This window comes from Oncorhynchus nerka, linkage group LG14, assembly GCF_034236695.1.
Source record: "Oncorhynchus nerka isolate Pitt River linkage group LG14, Oner_Uvic_2.0, whole genome shotgun sequence".
Lineage (NCBI taxonomy): Eukaryota > Metazoa > Chordata > Actinopteri > Salmoniformes > Salmonidae > Oncorhynchus > Oncorhynchus nerka.
The window spans coordinates 65,156,650-65,177,962 of NC_088409.1; the positions used below are offsets into that span (position 1 = coordinate 65,156,650).

Consider the following 21,313-nt stretch of genomic DNA (forward strand, 5'->3'; position numbering starts at 1 on the left):
AGTGGCCTAGCCAGTCTCCAGATCTCAACCCCATAGAAAATCTTTGGAGGGAGTTGAAAGTCCGTGTTGCCCAGCAACAGCCCCAAAACATCACTGCTCTAGAGGAGATCTGCATGGAGGAATGGGCCAAAATACCAGCAACAGTGTGTGAAAACCTTGTGAAGACTTACAGAAAACGTTTGACCACTGTCATTGCCAACAAAGGGTATATAATAAAGTATTGAGATAAACTTTTGTTATTGACCAAATACTTATTTTCCACCATAATTTGCAAATAAATTCATAAAAAATCCTACAATGTGATTTTCTGGATTTTTTTCCTCATTTTGTCTGTCATAGTTGAAGTGTACCTATGATGAAAATTACAGGCCTCTCTCATCTTTTTAAGTGGGAGAACTTGCACAATTGGTGGCTGACTAAATACTTTTTTGCCCCACTGTATCTTTCAAATCCTTTAGCTGTGCTCGATTGAACTTGCCTGGCGCAATGGAATCAACGGATTCCAAAACGGATCCCAAAAGTGCAAACACTTCTCATCTCCCACTCCACTCTAGACAGGCTCAATCAAACGCTCAGGGTATTTGAAAGAAAACAAATACTTTTTTTAACCTAGATGTGATACAGAAACATCATGTGTGGGATGAACATTGGGATTCATTTGGTCCGTGTTGTTCTTCCGTTCCCTCATTTCCTCATCTCCCACTCTGTAGGAAACAACATACTGATTGTTGCCCACGCTTCCTCTCTGGAGGCCTGCACCCGACAGCTCCAGGGCCGCAGCCCCCAGACCTCCAAGGACTTCATCCAAGTAGTCAGGAAGGTCAGCTGGAGTTTATTTTACTCGCTCAATGTGATGTTTTCTTTTGATCTCATTGTGTCTTCCCCCTCACTCTTTTTTTCCTCTTTACTTTCACTCTATGCCGTTCTCTCTGTACCTGTGTTTCTGCCTGTGTTTCTGTCTGTCTCTCTCTCTCTGTCTGCCTTTCTCTTTCTCCCCCTGCCTTTCCACCCATACTGCCTTTGTTGCGGCTGACGAGAGCCTCTTTCCCTCCTGTAGATCCCCTACCTGGGTTTCTGTTCCTGCGAGGAGCAGGGCGACACAGGAGTCTGGCAGCTAGTGGACCCGCCCATCCTGCCCCTCACACATGGACCCAACCACAGCTTCAACTGGAAGGAGACCCTCCTTCAGGAATGACATCCGCTTCCCTGGAGAGCAGACTTGCTCAGCCCCATCCCGAGGCTTAAGTTTCTACTCAAATAACAGGGAGAGACCCCACCAGAGTCAATGGGTGGTTGGACCTGGATGTACTGTACTGTACGTACTGTCATTTGACAGTATTGTTGACATTTGTCATTTGACAGTATTGTTGACATTTCTAATTTGACAGTATTGTTGACATTTCTAATTTGACAGTATTGTTGTTAGTGAGAGCAGAGAGAGAAGAGAGTGAAGTTGGAGAGGGCAGGATTACTGTAAGTCTCGGGGCCTGGTTGATTGTGGAGGCTATCACTCAGCTGGCTACAGCAAGCACATGGGCCATTACATATGACACCGAGTCAACAGCGTCCCAGAAGGGAGTCATAAGGTTGAGAACATTGACCTAAAAAAAATGAGCATAATTGTTTGTGTTTGGAAAAGCAATTGCATTCCTTGTCCCGCTTGCAGATTAACTGTTGGCGAGGGCAAATGTTATCCTCAAAAGCCCTTGACTGTAGCCGCAAGTCATCTCACAGATGTCTCTCATTGTGGAATCTGTGTTTCTGTGTGTATAAAGTTGATCTCATTGGGGGGAAAAAACCTGCTAAACTTAATCCATGCTCTCTTGAATACTGTACGTACAACCACTTATTCATCCATTTAAACGGATTGCAGTGTGGTCAGTACGATGTCTTTTATGGTCACGTTGAATGCTGGTTGTAGAAAAACTTTGTGTTAACGTAGTAACCAGAAAAATACGCCTTTGCCTGGTTGTAATGTGTTATGTGACAAGATAACAACCAACATATGACATATTTACTATGACATTTTGAGCTCGTCATAAAAAATACATCTTTATGTGGTTGTAACCGAGACTAGTTGGAAATCTGGTTTTATATGACTTCTTCACAACCAGAAAACTGGTTTACAACTAGTTTGCAACCAGAAAATGACGTCATTAAGACAACATGTGTCAAAATGTTTTTCACTGGGTGGCTTGTCACCCGGTTTGGTTGAAACAGTCTCGATGGCACAAAGTGCACTATTGACAATCACAGGTGAGCCTTGGTGAGGCCGGTCGAATAACCAGTAGTTAGGAACTTGTATGTGTTTGTTTTACATCATGTAAGGTCTTATGGCAGAATAGTTGTTGACCACTGCACTAGAAAACATCTTTCAGTCTTCCAGTTGTGAAATATCATATGCAAAAGACCTGTCCCATGGTAGGGAAATACATGTTTTTCTCAGGTGTAGATTTCATTGTGACTTTTTACAGTATGTGCATTTCATTGGGCCATGAAATTTGTTGAGTGCCTCTTAAGATTGAACCTGATTTCTCTTGATGTCTCAGTGATGTCAGAGATATGTTCTCTGCTCATTGAGTCAGCTTTTGTTTAGCCTCATCTAAATCTATCTGATCTAATCTTTCTGCAAATATTGATTATTAAGGAGGCTCTTAAACAATGCTCTCATGCTGTTCTTCCATTGATACATGCAAGTACGATACTTACAAGTACAATTACAAATTTGTGATAAAGGTGTCAGTGAGGAACAAAGCAAGCCTACATGCACTGTTGAGGAAACCCAGGAAATCTAAAAACTGAGGAGGAAGCCATCTCTGTCAATTTGTGTTAATTTATTTTCTCCAATATTATATTTCCAAATGTATATATACTTTAATTTAAGAAATACACTTTTCACCAAAATGCTTTGGTTTAGAGGACTAGTGGGCTAAGATGTGCAAAAGATTGAAATGAAAACAAACTGATTGAAGGAGGAGATGATACAGTATTCCCTGTATATTCAGATATGAGCATCTCTGAGGTGGGTTCTTTATTTGGTTTCAAATTTTGTTTCCAATACCCCCCTATATGATACTGACAGTATCACTTTTTCAGATATGTAGAAGTTACATATCAAATAAAAACCCTGGTTATTTAGTTTTGTTTGGATATCTTTTTGGGGGGGGGGGGGACAATTCCTTCAACAGTTTGTTCAATGCGTAGTATTATGGTTTAGCCACTAGGTGTAAGTGTAAGCCCTTTGGAGTTGACTACATACAGTATCTATCTTAGCAGAGGCGTCATGCCCATATGGGGCACAAGGGCACGTGCCCCCTCAGGTTTGTCTTTTTTTGTTTCAGATGTTAAATTAATTACTAAACTTAATTTTTAAGTCCATGTTTTAACATAATTATTTATAAAAATGATCTGTCAGCTGTATTTTGTGGAGGGGGTACACTTTCTGGACCAGGCAAAGAGTACCCCCCCCCCACCCACATATAATTGAACAGGTAAAGAGGTATGCTTAGATAACCTATGCAGGAAAATAGACATCTTTTTACATAGAATTAGGCATAATGATTATGGATCTAGATTGCAGGAAAAATATGTTTCAGGTGTTTGCAAAATTCTCCATTATTACATACTTTGTGCCCCTTTTAAAATAATAGGTGCATGACATCCCTGCCTGAAGTGATTTAAAAACAAAGTAATCCTTAGAAGGGATGCTGGAAGTAGACATAAATAACAAACTGAAAGGAATAAGATACTGTGATATTGTGTCAAATAAATTAAAAATCCATTCTTTTGAGCTTTTGGTGGGATGGATTTTTGGCCTGCCAGGTGACATCAAGAGGAGGTACATTAGATCTATAAAAAAGAGAGTTCCAAACCTCTCTGACAATAACAGCTAGTTTTCACTTTTCCCCTCCCCACTCAGACCAATCCCAGACAGTCCTAGCTAAATTCTTGTTTGAGAAAGTGCTCTTTGCCAAGCAGTTTCTTTTTGACCGTTTTAATTGAAAACAATCACATTAAGGTATTTAATTGTTACCCAGAAATTATATGATACTAGGATTTAAAAAAAGCTGTGTTAGACCTTTAAAGGGATACTTCAGGATTTTGGCCATTTGTATGTCTCTGTCCAGTATAAGGGAAGTTAGAGGTAGTTTTGTGAGACAATGCTAACTAGCGAAGCGCAATGACTGGAAGTCTATGTACCCATAGACTTCCAGTCATTGCTCTAACGCTAGTTAGCAACTTCCTTCAAACTGCACACAGGGACATACTAATGGTATCCACAAATTAATCTGACTCTGAGGAAGTAGATAAAGGGCCTCATTGCTAAAATCCTGACGTACCTCTTTAAGTCAGGTTAAGCAACCCAAGCCGGGTTAAACCAGAATGAGCTCTGCCGTCAGTCTGATTTAGCAGGCAAACGTGACCATATCACACCCGATTATGCATTTATGTCGTCAGCACCACTGATAATGTACCTAGCAACACACGTAATCATGCATACAAGTAGGCTATACAGGCCCACAGTGGAGCTGTCATAATACCCATAAAACCTAGCGGTCAAAAAGGGAAATGGTTGTAATAATTTTTCCACCATTCATTTTTCCCATATGGAATTTTAGAAACACTTAAAATGTTTGGCTTAAATGTGTAGGCTTATCCTGGCGTGACGTTTTGATAACCATGTAAATCTCTCTCGGACAAGACTTTTATCAATATATTCGGCTGTATTTAATATCAGAATTGAAAATGCTAATTAGCATCAAAGAAGACATCATGCAAGACTACAAATCCCTGCAAGCTCCTGCACGTCATCTCTAGCTAGAGATTCACATGGTTCTCAAAATGTCACGCCAGGGTAAGCCTACACGAAATACAGCCCTTATTTGAAGTGTTAATAAAATACCCAATGGGAATGGTGGAAATACGATTGGAACCATTTCCTCATCCCGTGGTACTCTATGGTACGACTACAAATCTGACAACCAACTCATACCTCTGATTATGTGCATAAAACTTCCATGAGAGTCAATTGTGTATCAATCATCTTGTTTAATTTTTTGGGAAACAAACAGCATCCTTCTATCAATAGCATCTTTCTCACTTGTTGAGTCCTTATCTCTGTATAATTAGAGACCCAAATGCAACATTTATTTAGGTTACATTAGGTTATTGTTGCACAGACTTCCAATTATATTTTGTGGCCTGCTCACCCCTATTTACTCCAGCGTATAAATACACCTGGGGCTTTGGGGATCTGGTTTCAGACACTGTTTATCCGAGCTGGGGATATTCGATCTCTGCCACTCTTGTCCTGATTTAACCTGAACTCTCCTTTAATAAGCCAGTCCTCCCCCATCCCCAACAGAACTCTGATTTGGAGGCCAAATTAAACGTATTAGTTAGATTTTTTTGTATGTGCTATGATTGCCCTCTTCTAAAATACCTAAAGTAGACTAGGAAATGAGAGAAGTGATGCATTGACCCACTTGGATGTAAACAGGACTTTTTATTACCTAGGGCTAAAATCTCCACTTAGGAAAGCATCATCTACTACTGCAATGCAGAAAAACTCAGCAACCATCTTTAAACAAACACGTTTCTATTAAATCTCCCAGGCAGATGCTTATTGATGCATGAAAAAATGATTTGCTGAATATACAACTTTGTTGAAAACCTCTGCATAGAAATAGGTCATCAACAAAACATTTTATTGAGGAATTTGATATCAAGGTAGATATCAGTTAGATATACTCAGGTAGATATTCAACATAAATGTACAATTCAATTAAGAATTTTGTCGAACAACTTGATGTAAGGACATTTCGTGTTTTGTGTCCTAATCTTCCTGTCAAAACAAGAGTGATGTTTTACCTTTGACATAATGTCTCAAAGTCTTTCAGTGTTTAATCTATTCCCCATCTACAGTAGTATAGAGAGCCGGGGTGTCTGGGTCGCATGTTCCCCTCCTTTGTTTCCCCTCAAATTGAAGACCAGCACTTTTATGTCTATCTATTAATTGTTTTGGGTTTGCAATGACTTTTTATTAGAAATTGTGTCTTTTTAGTTTATTAAGATTGAACTTGCTTTGCTGTGCTGTGCTTCCATTTTTGTTGTTCTCTACTTGATTTATCGTAGACTCCTGCCCCTTGTCTGGTCACCTTGGAGACGGGAGTTGGTCAAGGTCTGCCACAACTGTGCCTGTTGACTAACAAGCTACCTGAGCTACTTAAAATTGCGCTTTTAGTCCACTCTAGGCCTGCTGCTGGAGGGGGAAGTCCCCACCAACACAAACACCACCACCACCTTCCCCCAGCTGCCGCCTACCTGGAACCAGAGGGAGACCTGAGTTGACTATGCTGTCTAGCATGCAGTTAAGGGACAGTCGACCCCTACACCTGTGTGAGTGTGGTATGTCTGTCTCACATCATTGTCAGTGTCCAGCCTCTGTTGCAGATTAGAGTTTTCCTTAAATTAAATTAAATCACATTTTATTGGTCACATACACGTGTTTAGCAGATGTTATTGTGGGTGTAGCGAAATGCTTGTGTTTCTAGATCCAACAGTGCAGTAATATCTAACAAGTAATATCTAACAATTTCACAACAATACACACAATATACACACATCCAAAGTAAAGGAATGAAATTAAGAATATATAAATATTTGCACGAGCAATGTCTGAACGGCATAGACTACTAAAATACAGTAGAATATAATAGAATACAGTATATAGATATGAGATGAGTAATACAAAATATATAAACATGATTAAAGTGGCCAGTGTTCCATTATTAAAGTGCCCAGTGATTTCAGGTCTATGTATATAGCGTAGCAGCCTCTAGGGTGCTACTGATGGCTGTTTAACAGTCTGATGGCCTTGAGATACAAGCTGTTTTTCAGTCTCTCGGTCCCAGCTTTGATGCACCTGTACTGACCTCGCCTTCTGGGTGATAGCGGGGTGAACAGGCAGTGGTGGTTGTTGTCCTTAATGATCTTTTTGGCCTTCCTGTGACATTGGGTGCTGTAGGTGTCCTGGAGGGAAGGTAGTTTGCCCCCGGTGATGGGTTGGAGAGTCCTGCGGGTTCCGTATTATTCTGAAGGCAGCTCTGACTTGAGGACAGAAACAAATGTGATTAGTTAATTTTAGGAAACAAATGTGATTAGTTAATTTTAGGAAACAAATGTGATTCGTTCAGTTTAGGGTTATGGGTTGAAGTTCGGTTAGAAAACAAAATTGCACTATGTTGAACAAGGAAAACTTCACTCAACACCTCTGTAGTGAACTCATAGACAGGTTGTTTTCTCTGGATAGATGCTGGCTTTGGTATCAGTGTACAACCAGTTACAGGGGCCCACCAGGGGTTCAATCTCCACAAACTCAGCCTGGAAGAGCAGACCTGTGCTGCCTCTGAAGAATGATGTTTTTGCATGTTTCTAGTAATGCCAATGTTTACAGTACATGGGCCGTCATTGAAAATAAGAATTTGTTCTTAACTGACTTGCCTAGTTAAATAAAGTTAAAATGTCGACTTCTAGGGAGTTTTTCCTAGCCACCGTGCTTCTACACCTGCATTGCTTGCTGTTTGGGGTTTTAGGCTGGGTTTCTGTACAGCACTTTGAGATATCAGCTGATGTACGAAGGGCTATATAAATACATTTGATTTGATTTGACTTTGAAAAAACTCCTATCCCCACTGGATTGGGTTGTGTCGGTATCATTTCCCAAGCTCTTCCATTGATCGTGTTTATCCTCTGTGATTGCTATATTCCAGTCTCTCGTTAGTCTGATGTTGATTCATTTGTTTAGCCTTTTGTTTAATGCCAAGCTCTAAACCACACCAATTCCTCACGGATGTCTGAGGGACCCAAATAAATGCCTCACTGTTTATCTTCTCTTATTGCCTGAAACCTCATTTGTATTGGACAAGAGTGTTATTTTTAGGGAACTTCCACAAGAATACACTATGCTCATTTATTGACAAATATTTAAAAAAGGAAAATGTTGGAAGTTGTTTATCGCATTTTGTCTACACCCCAAATAATGGTTTGGAAAAGGTGTGACTGAGATAGAATCATGGCAACGGTATTATTACAACTGCCAGGTCACAGTTGTAAATGAGAACTTGTTCTCAACTGGCCTACCTGGTTAAATAAAGCTGAAATATTTTTTTAAAATAAAAATTCACTCAGGAATCATGCCTGTACCAAGTTTCATGCTTTTATGAAATAATGTATATATATTTTTTCACATATCGCCTGGACTATGTATACATGATGGTACTATCATGTTGTATGTGTGAATGCAAATATAGTAGGTAGCTTTTCTCATACAACACTATCAATTAACTGAAGCATCCACAGCTAAAGAACTACTAGGCTTTAGATTGAACATTTATGATATTGACTTAGTGGTTTTGTACAGATGTCTTTCAGGCAGGTATTGATTATCAGAAAATAAATAATAGATCCTCATGAAATAATGAAGTAGTTGCAGTTGATTAGAACGTTTTTATTAAGCCCTTACTCCATATGCAATCAACCTTTTTCCATAGGCCTACTCCACAGTCACATGAATTGTTTGTTGCCTTAAAGTTCTTGATTTATGGAGTGATAGGACACAGAAGAGGCTGATAAAAGCACAGGCGAATTCATTCCTCTAAAAAAAACAAGTCATTATCGGAGAGCAGTGAATCTTTGCAATCTAATAGTGCTCTCGGTGTTCTTCTCAAGCTTTTAAACTAATTCGTGATTGATCGCTAATTATCGGTGACGGAGCCTCTCGAGACAGCTGTACTTCCCACCTCAAACATCCCCGCCTTTTCTCTGATTGAAAGAGCTATAACTTTCAAACGGTCGACTCTGCTCGTTGTTTGGTTGAGTCGATAGACTTGAAGACGTTTGAATAATCATTGTGCCCTTTCCCAATAAAGAAGGTAGTTTCACAACAATAAAGCATCAGGCACCCAATATTACCTGCTGGATGGTGCAATAATGGTAAGCACTGCTAAATAACCTAACCATTTAGAATGAAATACATCAGTATTGCATCGTTATTACAATTGAATATGGTTCCATAGCCTAGGCTACTGTTGCTTCCGAGGTAAATATCCTAGACCTGGAAGATCGCTAAACATGTACCAATATCACAGTGAAATGGTAAAAGAAACGACTCCTAATTGGCTAAATATTGATTGCAGTGAGTCAAAAGTGTTGGCTCAAGAACCCCTGGACTTGTTCCCTTTCCAGGCGGCACGTGACAGGAGTTGCTCTCAATGACCAGCGCAATTGATGTGGGCTATTTGGATGTGAATCGCCATTCTCCCACTAAGTAAAGCATTAAGAATGGGTGTCGTCAATGACAATGAATTTGTTTTCAGCGTTAGATCAATTGAGGTCTGCTTTTGTCTGTCTTGGAAATCTATTCGCCAATTGCATTGCCTCGAGCCTTAGGATAGGCTATAAAAGTGGACTTCGTTTTTCAAGCAGTGTAAAGGCTAGCCTGCATCAGTGATGCTGGCAAATTCAGTTGTAGGCTAGTCTACCATAGCAAGTGACCAACCTGACCATTCTCTGACAAAATTAGGGACCAAAAGAGGACCAAACTATGCGCTGCACTTGACGCGTAGGCTAAGCGATAGGCTATATTACCAGGTAGGTAATGCTGTACCATTCTTGATTTATAGGCCAATTTGATTATTATTGGCTGCAATAATAATAATGCTGATAATGATAATAATAATGGCCTAATTATTAATAAATTAAAGTTTCAGTAATCAGGCAATTAACGCTAAAATGTAGGTCGAAATCTTGTTCTGTTTATTGTCTGCCTATATTTTTGGAATTCAGGTGGCTATGGCTAACATAATCAAGAGGTCATTTCAGCATGATTTCGACTTTTTGTGTCTCAACGTTCTGATTGTTTCCAGGAAAGTTGTTTTTGCAAAATATATTTGCAAAATACATGGTTTTCAAGATGAAAGGGGTCTTTTGACACTTTACATACAGTACATCATTGATACATTTGACATAAGGCCCCCTCTTATTGAATTGACTTTCTGCAAATGTTTGGGTGCTGACTGCATCAGTGGAGAGACTGGTTGTATATGCAGGTATTCTAATGCAGTGAGGGGTGTGAGGTTATAATTTATATTTCTAGTTTTTCGTAGAATGAACTTTGTGGCTTTCACTGTCGATGACATCGATAAATGATCAGGCATGGACGTTTGTCAAATGACAAATGAGCGATAGAAAATCTGAAAGCGAAATGCCTGTGAAATTATGTGCAATTTGAATCCAGTGGGGGTCACTGGAGAGCCATTTTGTGAGGTAGGTATGACGCTCCAACCCCTCTCGGCGAGCTGGCTGCCCTCAACAATCCAGTCAGTGTTGTTGGTTGCTCTGGTCCGAACTATGTTGTCGGCTGTCTTGGACAATTGGACCTTACTGTTGAGAACGCTGTTCAATTGGCTCTGATGAAGGTTTATGTTTTGATTATCTTTGAACTGTTATTTCATGGTAATTTATGTCATTGCATTTGCACAACTGTGCATGTTGTTGTTACCCTTATATAAAAAAAAGTGCAGTTACTTGCAGTCAACTTTTTTGGACCAGTAATTGCAGAATAACTGCACTGTAACTTCAGTTATACTGCAAAATTACTGCAGTAAAAAAAACTTTCTTTTGTTACGTTTTCCTAATTAATCGACACACAATAACCCATAATGACAAAGCGAAAACAGGTTTTTAGATGTTTTTTTGCAAATGTATAAAAACAACAAAAAACAGAAATACCTTATTTACATAAATATTCAGACCCTGCTATGAGACTCGAAATTGAGCTCAGGTGCATCCTGTTTACATTGACTATCCTTGAGATGTTTCTACAATTGATAGAGTCCACCTGTGGTAAATTGTCCATAGAGCTTCGAGACAGCATTGTGTCGAGGCACAAATCTGGGGAAGGGTACCAAAACATTTCTGCAGCATTGAAGGTCTCCAAGAACACAGTGGCCTCCATCATTCTTAAATGGAAGAAGTTTGGAATCACCAAGACTTCCTAGAGCTGGTTGCCCGGCCAAACTGAGCAATCAGGGGAGAAGGGCCTTGGTCAGGGAGGTGACCATGAACTTGATGGTCACTCTGACAGAGCTCCAGAGGTCCTCTGTGGAGATGGGAGAACCTTCCAGAAGGACAACCATCTCTGCAGCACTCCATCAATCAGGCCTTTATGGTAGAATGGCCAGACGGAAGCCACTCCTCAGTAAAAGGCACATGACAGCCCGCTTGGAGTTTGCCAAAAGGCACCTAAAGGACCATAAGAAACAAGATTCTCTGTTCTGATAAAACCAAGATTGAACTTTTTGGCCTGAATGCCAAGCATCATGTCTGGAGGAAACCTGCCACCATCCTTATGGTGAAGCATGGTGGTGGCAGCATCATGCTGTGGGGATGTTTTTCAGCGGCAGGGACTGGGAGACTAGTCAGGATCAAGGGAAAGATGAATGTGGTGTGGTTCTGCTATTTTTACACTTTTGAACCGGAACCCCCTTCTGAAGCTAGCCAGCTAACTAGCTACTAGCTAGTAGTCAGTTAGCCACTGCTAGCGGTCATCACCGTTACTCGCACTGCCAGCCTCAGCCCGGGCAACTCTTGCCAGCCTGCACAGCGCGATATCTACCCAGAGCATATCGGACTGCTTTTCTCTACTACATCTCCGAATTCCTACCGCAAGCTCTGATCCTTTACTCCGGATCATCGCAGCTAGCTAGCTGCTATCCGAGTGGCTACTCCTGTCTACCGTCTCTGTCCCGAAGCAAGCACCAGTTAGTTCGAGGCTAGCTCCAGGCTATCTCCCGGCTAGCCCGAAGAGATTCCATCAAACGATCCCTGGGCTTCAATTACCGCTTTTGCCAATTGGCCTGGACCCTTTGCTGCTGACACAGAGCCCCACCAATCCATCATGACTCGTCTACTGACGTAACCGTCCGAGGGGGTTTCTGTCCCTCAAGCAAGCACCAGTTAGCCTGGAGCTAACCTCGAGCTAGGCCCTTCTCCCGGCTAGCCGAAGAATTCCATCAGATAATTCCTGGGCTTCAATACCTCTTCTGCCGTCACGGAGCCCCGCCCACCAAAAAGTCCACCAAAAATCCTGAAATTTCCATCCCCAACTATAACATTTTCCGACAAGATAGAACTGCCAAAGGGGGCGGAGTTGCAATCTACTGCAGAGATAGCCTGCAGAGTTCTATCATACTATCCAGGTCTGTGCCCAAACAATTCGAGCTTCTACTTTTAAAAATCCCCTTTCCAGAAACAAGTCTCTCACCGTTGCCGCTTGTTATAGACCCCCATCGGCCCCCAGTTGTGCCCTGGACACCATTTGTGAATTGATTGCCCCCCATCTATCTTCAGAGTTCGTACTGTTAGGTGACCTAAACTGGGGCATGCCGTCCTACAATCTAAGCTAGATACCCTCAATCTCACACAAATCATCAAGGAACCTACCAGGTACAACCCTAAATCTGTAACCATGGGCACCTTCTTAGATGTCATCCTCTAAATACACCTCTGCTGTCTTCAACCAGGAGCTCTCAGCGATCACTGCCTCATTGCGGGCGTGCGTACTGGGTCCGCGGTCAAACGACCAATCCGCATCACTGTCAAATGCTCCCTAAAACACTTCAGCAAGCAGGACTTTCTCTAATCGACCTGGTCCGGGGATCATGGAAGGATTTTGACCTCATCCCGTCAGCAGAGGATGCCTGGTTGCTCTTCAAAAGTGCTTCCCTCTCCATCTTAATGCCCCATTACAAAAATGTAGAACTAAGAACAGATATAGCCCTTGGTTCATGCCAGACTTGACTGCCCTTGACCAGCACAAAAACATCCTGTAGTATTCTGCATTAGCATCGAATAGCCCCCTCGATATGCAACTCTTCAGGGAAGTCAGGAACCAAAATACTCAGTCAGTTAGGAAAGCTATGGCTAGCTTTTTCAAAGAGAAATTTGCTTCCTGTAGCACTAATTCCAAAAAGTTTTGGGACACTGTAAAGGCCATGGAGAATAAGAGCACCTCCTCCCAGGATGCCCACTACACTGGAGGATAGGAAACACTGTCACCACCGATAAATCTACGATAATCAATCATTTCAATAAGCATTTTTGCTCTCCACCTGGCCAACATCTCAGCACCCCCCCCCCTTCACCCAAATCCAGACAGCTGATATTCTGAAAGAACTGCAAAATCTGGATCCCTGCAAATCATCTGGGCCAGACAATCTGGACCCTCTCTTTCTGTAACAGTATTTTTTATTGGAATTTCACAATTTTCACCCATATTAAGAGATACAACAACAGAGACAAAGCAACAACAAAAACAGCACTCACTTACACATACCTACGTATATATATATATATATATTTACACACACATGCATATACATGCATACATACATAACACACACCCATACATATGTACACCATTTTCCTCTTCCCGCTCGGTGCTTCTCTCAACCCATCCTCATTGCGTCTCTCAATACATACATTTTAAACAAACTTACAAACAGAAATTAAACAAAAAAGCTCAATTTAAACCAAGAAGTTAGGTTCCACACATGGAACTGTTACGAATCCCTTTTGGCCCGACAGTCTAGGGGGGATGGTAATGAGACCCGTAACATAACTCAGGCAAATTATAATAGTGACAAAGTAAAAGTGTGAACGAAATAACCAGGACAACTGAAATCTACCGTCAAACTCAAGGTTTATTAATAAACACACGGTAATGGGGGGGGAGCAGGAAAAGGGGCTGAGCTGGACCCAAGGAAAGAAACAATAAGTATTCAAAAACACCCCTAAGCTAGACTAGCCTACTTTAACAACAGCTAACTAACTAACCAAAAAATACAGTGGGTGGTCCGCCCAGTTCTAACTAGTGTATTTAACAAAGTTTACCTACGGGTAGTGTATGCCCATGGGCGACTTGTCTTGGTTTCCCCACCAGCAAACAAACACAAACACAAACACCATAACCAAAAACAATAATCACAGGTGAGGACAAAGTGCTATGGAGGTGCTCAAACAAAAGAGAGGTTAATACACAAAGAGAGAGTGAAACACAGAGACCTACAGACATGGCATTTACAGAGAGATTGAGCTCTAGAGCAAACAACTGACAGGGTTTTTAAACCAAGGGAAAGGAACTGTGATAGGGTAGGAAACAGGAGGAGGTGTGTCTTCTGATTGATGATTGGATTGGTGACTGATTGGGGAGTGATGATTTTCACCTGTGAGGGGAGAAGGAGAGAAAAGAACACAGGATACACACACACACACACACACAGGATACTGGTATCTGTAACAGGAACGTACAGTGTAGTTCTGAAATACATAGATCCCCGCCATTCTAAGAGAGTCCTTGCAGCATAATAGCTGATACCTCAGGTTCTAGGTAATTTAGATAAGGTTCCCATACTTTGTAGAACTGGTCTGTTTTAGAATGCAATGTACATGTCAGATATTCCAGAGGCACCCATTCAAATAGTATCTTATGCCAATCTTTAATAGAAGGAACCTTATCACTAATCCACTGTAAAAGGATGTTTTTCCTCGCTGCGAAGGTAAGGATGTTGTAAAGCCTCCTCTTACCCACAGAAGTAACACGCCTACTAGGGAGACCTAACAGTAAAGAAACTGGGTCCAATTATAGATCAACCCCTAGGATCTTTTCAATTTCCTGCAGAACACCAGACCAGTATCTTTGTATTTTGGTACATGACCACAAACAATGTGTTAGGGTGCCTGTATCAGTTTTGCATTTAAGACACTGAGGAGAAGAGGAAGTGGGGCTAAAAGCATGTCTGCGATTTAGGGATATATACAATCTGTGTATTATTCTTAATTGGATTGCTCTAGTACGATTACATATAGATATTGTTTTTGCATATCTCCAAATGTCCTCCCACATCTCTTCGTCAATAGTAACAGACAATTCTTTCTCCCACACCTGTTTCACCCTCTGTGTGTTGACAGCAGAAAAGGACCTTAAAGTTTCATAAAACAGACTTACAGACATTTTCCTTTGTGGGAAAAAAGCATTCTTTCAATGACAGACACATCAGGGTTACCAATTAAGGTGGTGCTCTTCAGAATATAATGTCTTATTTGTAGGAAGCGGAAAAGGTCCTGCTTTGGGAGTCGATATTTCTCGACCATCTGCTCAAATGACAATAAAATCTTATCAGCAAATAAGTCATTTAGTCTGCGTATGCCCTTATTAAGCCAAAAGTTAAAGCCAGCATCCAGCAATCCTGGACTAAAATCTGGGTTGTTAAGAATTGGGGTAAGAGCAGAGGTTAGTTTGGACCTTCCCAGGAAGCGTTGAACTGACCTCCATACTTTGAGTGTGTTAAGTTGTTATGGGATTATTGCAGTGATCTTCTAGAGACTTGAAACATCTGAAAAATAAAATATCCTGTAAGGGGTATTTTGAAAGAGAAGTCTCAATGTCTAACCAAATAGAGGAGTCATCATTTGTGATCCAGTCAGAAATATAACAAAGGTGGGCACACCATTGATAGAACCTGATATTGGGCAGGTCCAAGCCGTCCATAGAACTTGGCAGCTACAATATTGCCATCTTAAGTCTTGGCTTGCGTTTACTCCATATAAAGGAACTTAGCCATCCATTTACATCCTTTCTTACCTTATTGGAGAGTAATACTGGAATCATTTGGATTGGGTAAAGTAGTCTAGGTAAAATGTTCATTTTCAAGAGGGATATTCTACCCAACCAAGAAATCGGGAGAGAGTTCCAGCGCTCCAGATCCTGTCTTATTGTATCAAACAAGGGAACAAAATTGGCTTTGTACATTTGCTGGAATTTAGGGGTTACAAATATACCCAGATACATGAAACCTGAGGGAGACCATTTAAAAGGGAAAGGGGGAGAAGTATTAGGTACAGAGTGTAGGCTACCAAGTGGCATAGCCTCTGACTTAGTTAGGTTAATCTTGCACCCTGAGAATTCGCTGAATAATTCAATAATATTAATAAGAGATGTAATTGAAGTCTCGGGACTAGAGATGAATATCAGGACATCATCAGCATACAAGCTTATTTTATGGTGAACATCACCAATGAGCAGCCCCTGTATAGCAGGCGTTACCCTGATGGCCTCGGCCAGTGGTTCCATAACGAGTGCAAAGAGGAGAGGGGACAATGGACAGCCCTGTCTGGTACCTCTGTATATAGAGAAGCTATTTGACCGTAGCCCATTAGTAAGGACAGCAGCCTGAGGATCATCATATAAAACTTTCACCCATTTTATAAAGTTGTCCCCCAGACCAAATTTATTTAGAGCAAATAATAGGTAAGACCACTCCACACGATCAAATGCTTTCTCAGCATCTAGGGAGAGCACAAGACCATCCATAGCTTTTGTTGGTAGGCTTGAATTACATTAAGAAGCCGCCTGACATTGTTGCATGACTTACGGCCCTTAATGAAGCCAGTTTGGTCTCCTTTCACAATTAGTGGCAGTGAGTCCTCTATTCTTGTGGCTAGAAGTTTAGAAAGCAATTTTCTATCCACATTCAGAAGGGAAATTGGTCTGTACGAGGAACAAGACTCTGGACATGTTCCCTTTTTGAGAATAAGTAATATGTTGGCTTCTCTCAGCGTTTGAGGGAGCTGGTCATTTGAAAATGAGTGGTTAAACATATCACGCAATGGCTCAAGGATCAGGCCATGGAACTCTTTATAGAACTCACTACAAAACCCGTCTGGTCCTGGGGCCTTACCATTTTGCAGATTCTTAATTGCAAACATTATCTCTTCATCGGTAATAGGGGCATTAAGGAGAGACCTCTGTTCTTCTGAGATAGTAAGGAGCTCAATCTTACAAAATAAGTTCTCCATTAATTTGGGTGCATCCTTTGGCAGTTCTGAGCCATAAAGGTTTGTATAAAATTTCTTAAATGAGTCATTTATCAATTTATTTTCATATAAATGATTGCCATCAGAATCAGTAATCGTAGCAATTGACTGAGAGTCAGCTCTCTTTTTAGCTAGGTATGCCAAGTACTTTCCTGGCTTATCGCCATGTTCATATAGCTTTTGCCTGACAAATCTCATTATCTTTTCAGCGTCCTGTGTTAGGAGAGAGTCTAACGTTGATCTAATGACTGATATTTCCTTTAATAGGGCAGGAGTGGGAGTTTTAATGTAGTCCTTCTCTTTAGTTCCTAATTCACCCTCTTATGTTTTTTGCTTTTCACGCTTTTTCCGCCTCTTAGTGGCTGTGAATGACATAATCAGACCCCTGGCGTAGGCTTTACAGGTTTCCCAAAGGAGCGAGGGGTTATCTGTTGATTGGGAGTTAGAGAAAAATGCTTTAAACTCTGTAATAAAATATGATGTAAATGTATGGTCTTTAAGAATGGTTGTATTCAACCTCCAATGTCTTGACAGATTGGATGCCCCGTTGAATTTTATGTCCAGGATCACCTCAGCATGATCTGATATGACTATGCTTCCTATCCTAGCGGATAAAATAGACTTCAAAGACGTCCTGGGCATAAAAAAGTAATCTATTCTAGTCTGACATCCATGAGGTGCAGAGAAAAAAGTGAACTCTCTGTTGGAGGGATGAAAAGTTCTCCAGACATCCGCATACCCCAGATCATCACAAATAGCTTTAAGTGACTTAGCTTGAGGAGAGAGTGAAGCTATACCGCTGGGAAACTTATCAATAAGGGGGTTCAACAAGCAATTAAAATCTCCTCCAACCACTGCAGTGTCCGAGTTTAATTCTGAAAAGTCTAGAAATACCTTAGTGAGGAAATCAGGGGGGAAGTAAATATTCATTATGGAAATGTTCTGCCCTTGTAAAGTACCATTAATTATAACAAAGCGACCAAATTTATCTTTCACACAATTCAAGACCTTAAGTGGTAAGTTCTTTTTCACCAGAATTGCTACACCTCTACATCTGGATGTAAATGATGAGAAAAACACTTGACCAAACACCCCTTGTTGTAATTTCAGGTGCTCCTTATCATCCAAATGCGTTTCTTGCAACAGGGCAATATCAATATTTAATTTTTTCAAAAAAGACAGTACCTTCTTCCTTTTAATGGGGTTATGGCTCCCTCTAATGTTCCATGTACATACACGCAGTCTGTTACCTGCCATTGTGCCTTGACCATTCAATATCCAGACTGAATCCTACTGTAAAAGTGGGGTGGTACCTTTTTCCATGTGTTGAACTCTCCTCTATCTCACCGAGCATAAACAAACGATATAAACCCTAAACTCGAGCTATACTAAACCCAAAAATTAAACATGTAAAGATCCAAAAGGGGGTTTTCCCACTAGCTAACGTGCAGGGGGATTTCAACTTTCCAATGTAGACTCTTAAGTCCGCATTGCCACTCAATAGCCTCATCCTTTATATACAGTATATGGAAATGAAAATCAATAGAAGAAGATTGAGGATCTTCCACCTAAAACCAAGCCTAGGCACCAATATGGATTCACACATATCTCAGCCTGAGCTATAGTGGCTATTACTTTAGCAAGAAAAATAATAAAGACACAAATATTACTGAACCGGAGTACATGAGAACTCACACCACTGTTTCATGATCAGATTCAACTAAAACTTTAAAAAAAGGTATCCAATGCTGCGGAGGTGCAACTTAAAGTTATTTACCTTGAGAGAGTCAATAAACGCAGCAGCCTCTTCAGGTGTGTAGAGTTTTTTAGGCGATCTGTTGACCATAATCTTCAATGTGGCCGGGTACAGCAGTGCGTAGTCCATCTTCATTCTCTTGAGTCGAGCCTTTGCCTCATCAAACGCTTTGCGTCTTCGTACAAGCGCTGTAGAATAATCATTGAAGAATGAGACCTTTGGACCTTTACGTTGACTACCATCAGAGCCAATGTTTCTAGCCGCATCCATGACGCGCTGCTTGTCGGTGAAGTTGTGGAACTTTATAACCACCGGCCGTGGGCGCTGGTTGGGACCGGGTATCGGTGCTTGAGAGCGATGGGCTCTGTCCAGCTTCACACGACCAGCCTTAGTGTCCATTTGTAGGTAGCCAGGGATCCATTCCTCAAAGAATGTTACTGAATGTGCCCCTTCAGAATTTTCCGGGAGTCCCACAACATGAATATTGCATCTGCGTCCTCGATTATCCAAGTCGTCAATGTGCTCCGCCATTTCGCGCACCTGTTTCTCAAGTGCTTTTATCTTAGTGTCCATAGATGTAGTTGAAGTTTCCACTGCAGCAATTCTTCCTTCCGCCTCATCAACACGTTTCACAAACCTCTGTAGTTCAGCTGAATGGCCTGCTAAGACCGTTCTTATCTTAACATCGATCACTTTAGTAATGTTATCAGTCATCTTTTGAATCACCAGGTCCATTGTGCCTGGATCCGCAATGGTGTTAGCTTCGCTAACATTAGCTAGCTCCTCCTGCACATCTACAGGGATTGTGGTTTTGGTCGAGTTCTTAGTAGTTCTGTTGGGCATGTTGTCAGACATTTTTGAGAAATAGCCGTCAAGACTCATTGTAGGATAACTTATTTAGCCAATTATACCACTTTTTCAAGCTAGGAGATTAATGTAAAAATATAAATTTACGAATGCCACAGGAGCTCGCTGAAACACAGTGTTCTATCTACGGCGCCATTTTGTCCCCCATCTCTTTCCACCGAAAATGTTGCAACCCCTATTACTAGCCTATTCAACCTCTCTTTCGTATCGTCTGAGATCCCCAAAGATTGGAAAGCTTTTGTATCTTCTGAGATCCCCAAAGATTAGAAAGTGCCCCTTCAACAGGAGAGACACTCTAGACCCAAACTGTTATAGACCTATATTCATCCTGCCCTGCCTTTCTAAAATATTTGAAAGCCAAGTTAATAAACAGATCACCGACCATTACAAATCCCACCGTACTTTCTCCACTATGCAATCTGGTTTCAGAGCTGGTCATGGGTGCACCTCAGCCACGCTCAAGGTCCTAAACGATATCATAACCACCATGGTTAAAAGACAGTACTGTGCAGCCATCTTCATCGACCTGGCCAAGACTTTTGACTCTGTCAATCACCGCATTCTTATCGGCAGACTCAATAGCCTTAGCTTCTCAAATGACTGCCTCGCCTGGTTCACCAACTACTCAGATAGAGTTCAGTGTGTCAAATCGGAGGGCCTGTTGTCTGGACCTCTGGCAGTCTCTATGGGGGTGCCACAGGTTTCTATTCTCGGACCGACTCTTTTCTCTGTATATATCAATGTCACTCTTGCTTCTGGTGATTCTCTGATCCACCTCTACGCAGATGACATCATTCTGTATACATCTGGCCCTTCTTTGGACACTGTGCTAACAAACCTCCGAACGAGCTTCAATGCCATACAACAGTCCTTCTGTGGCCTCCAACTGCTTTTAAATGCTAGTAAAACTAATTGCATGCTCTTCAACCGATTGCTGCCCGCACCCTCCCGCCCGACTAGCATCACTACTCTGGACGGTTCTGACCTAGAATATGTGGACAACTACAAATACCTAGGTGTCTGGTTAGACTGTAAACTCTCCTTCCAGACTCACATCTCCAATCCAAAATTAAATTTAGAATCGGTTTCCTAATTCACAACAAAGCCTCCTTCACTCATGCCGCCAAACATACCCTCGTAAAACTGACTATCCTACCGATCCTTGACCTCTGCGATGTCATTTACAAAATAGCCCCCAACACTCTACTCAGGAAACTGGATGTAGTCTATCACAGTGCCATCCATTTTATCACCAAAGCCCCATATACTACCCACCACTGCGACCTGTATGCTCTCGTTGGCTGGCCCTCACTACATATTAGTCTCCAAACCCACTGGCTCCAGGTCATCTTTAAGTCTTTGCTAGGTAAAGCCCCGCCTTATCTCAGCTCACTGGTCACCATAGCAACACCCACCAGTAACACGCGCTCCAGCAGGTATATTGCGCTGGTCATCCCCAAAGCCAACACTTCCTTTGGCTGCCTTTCCTTCCAGTTCTCTGCTGCCAATGACTGGAACAAATTTCATAAATCTCTGAAGCTGGAGACTTATTTCTCCCTCTCTAATTTTAAGCATCAGCTGTCTGAGCAGCTTACCGATCACTGTACCTGTACACAGCCAATCTGTGAATAGCACACCCGTCTACCTCATTCCCGTATTATTACTTACCCTCTTGCTCTTTTGCACCCCAGTATCTCTACTTGAACATCATCATCGGCACATCTATCACTCCAGTATTAATGCTAAGTTGTAGTT

General features: G+C 41.5%; 1 protein-coding gene across 1 annotated transcript in view; it reads left to right on the forward strand.

Annotated features, from left to right (window-relative positions):
* The window catches only part of LOC115141704 (ubiquitin-associated and SH3 domain-containing protein B-like), a 48,200-nt gene extending 40,307 nt beyond the window's left edge, over window positions 1-7,893 (forward strand). The window contains exons 13-14 of the mRNA XM_029680845.2: window positions 711-820; window positions 1,058-7,893. Of these exons, the coding sequence (XP_029536705.1) occupies window positions 711-820; window positions 1,058-1,195 (248 nt within the window). The 3' untranslated portion in view covers window positions 1,196-7,893. The remainder of the gene's footprint in view (window positions 1-710; window positions 821-1,057) is intronic.
* Window positions 7,894-21,313: the final 13,420 nt, after the last annotated feature.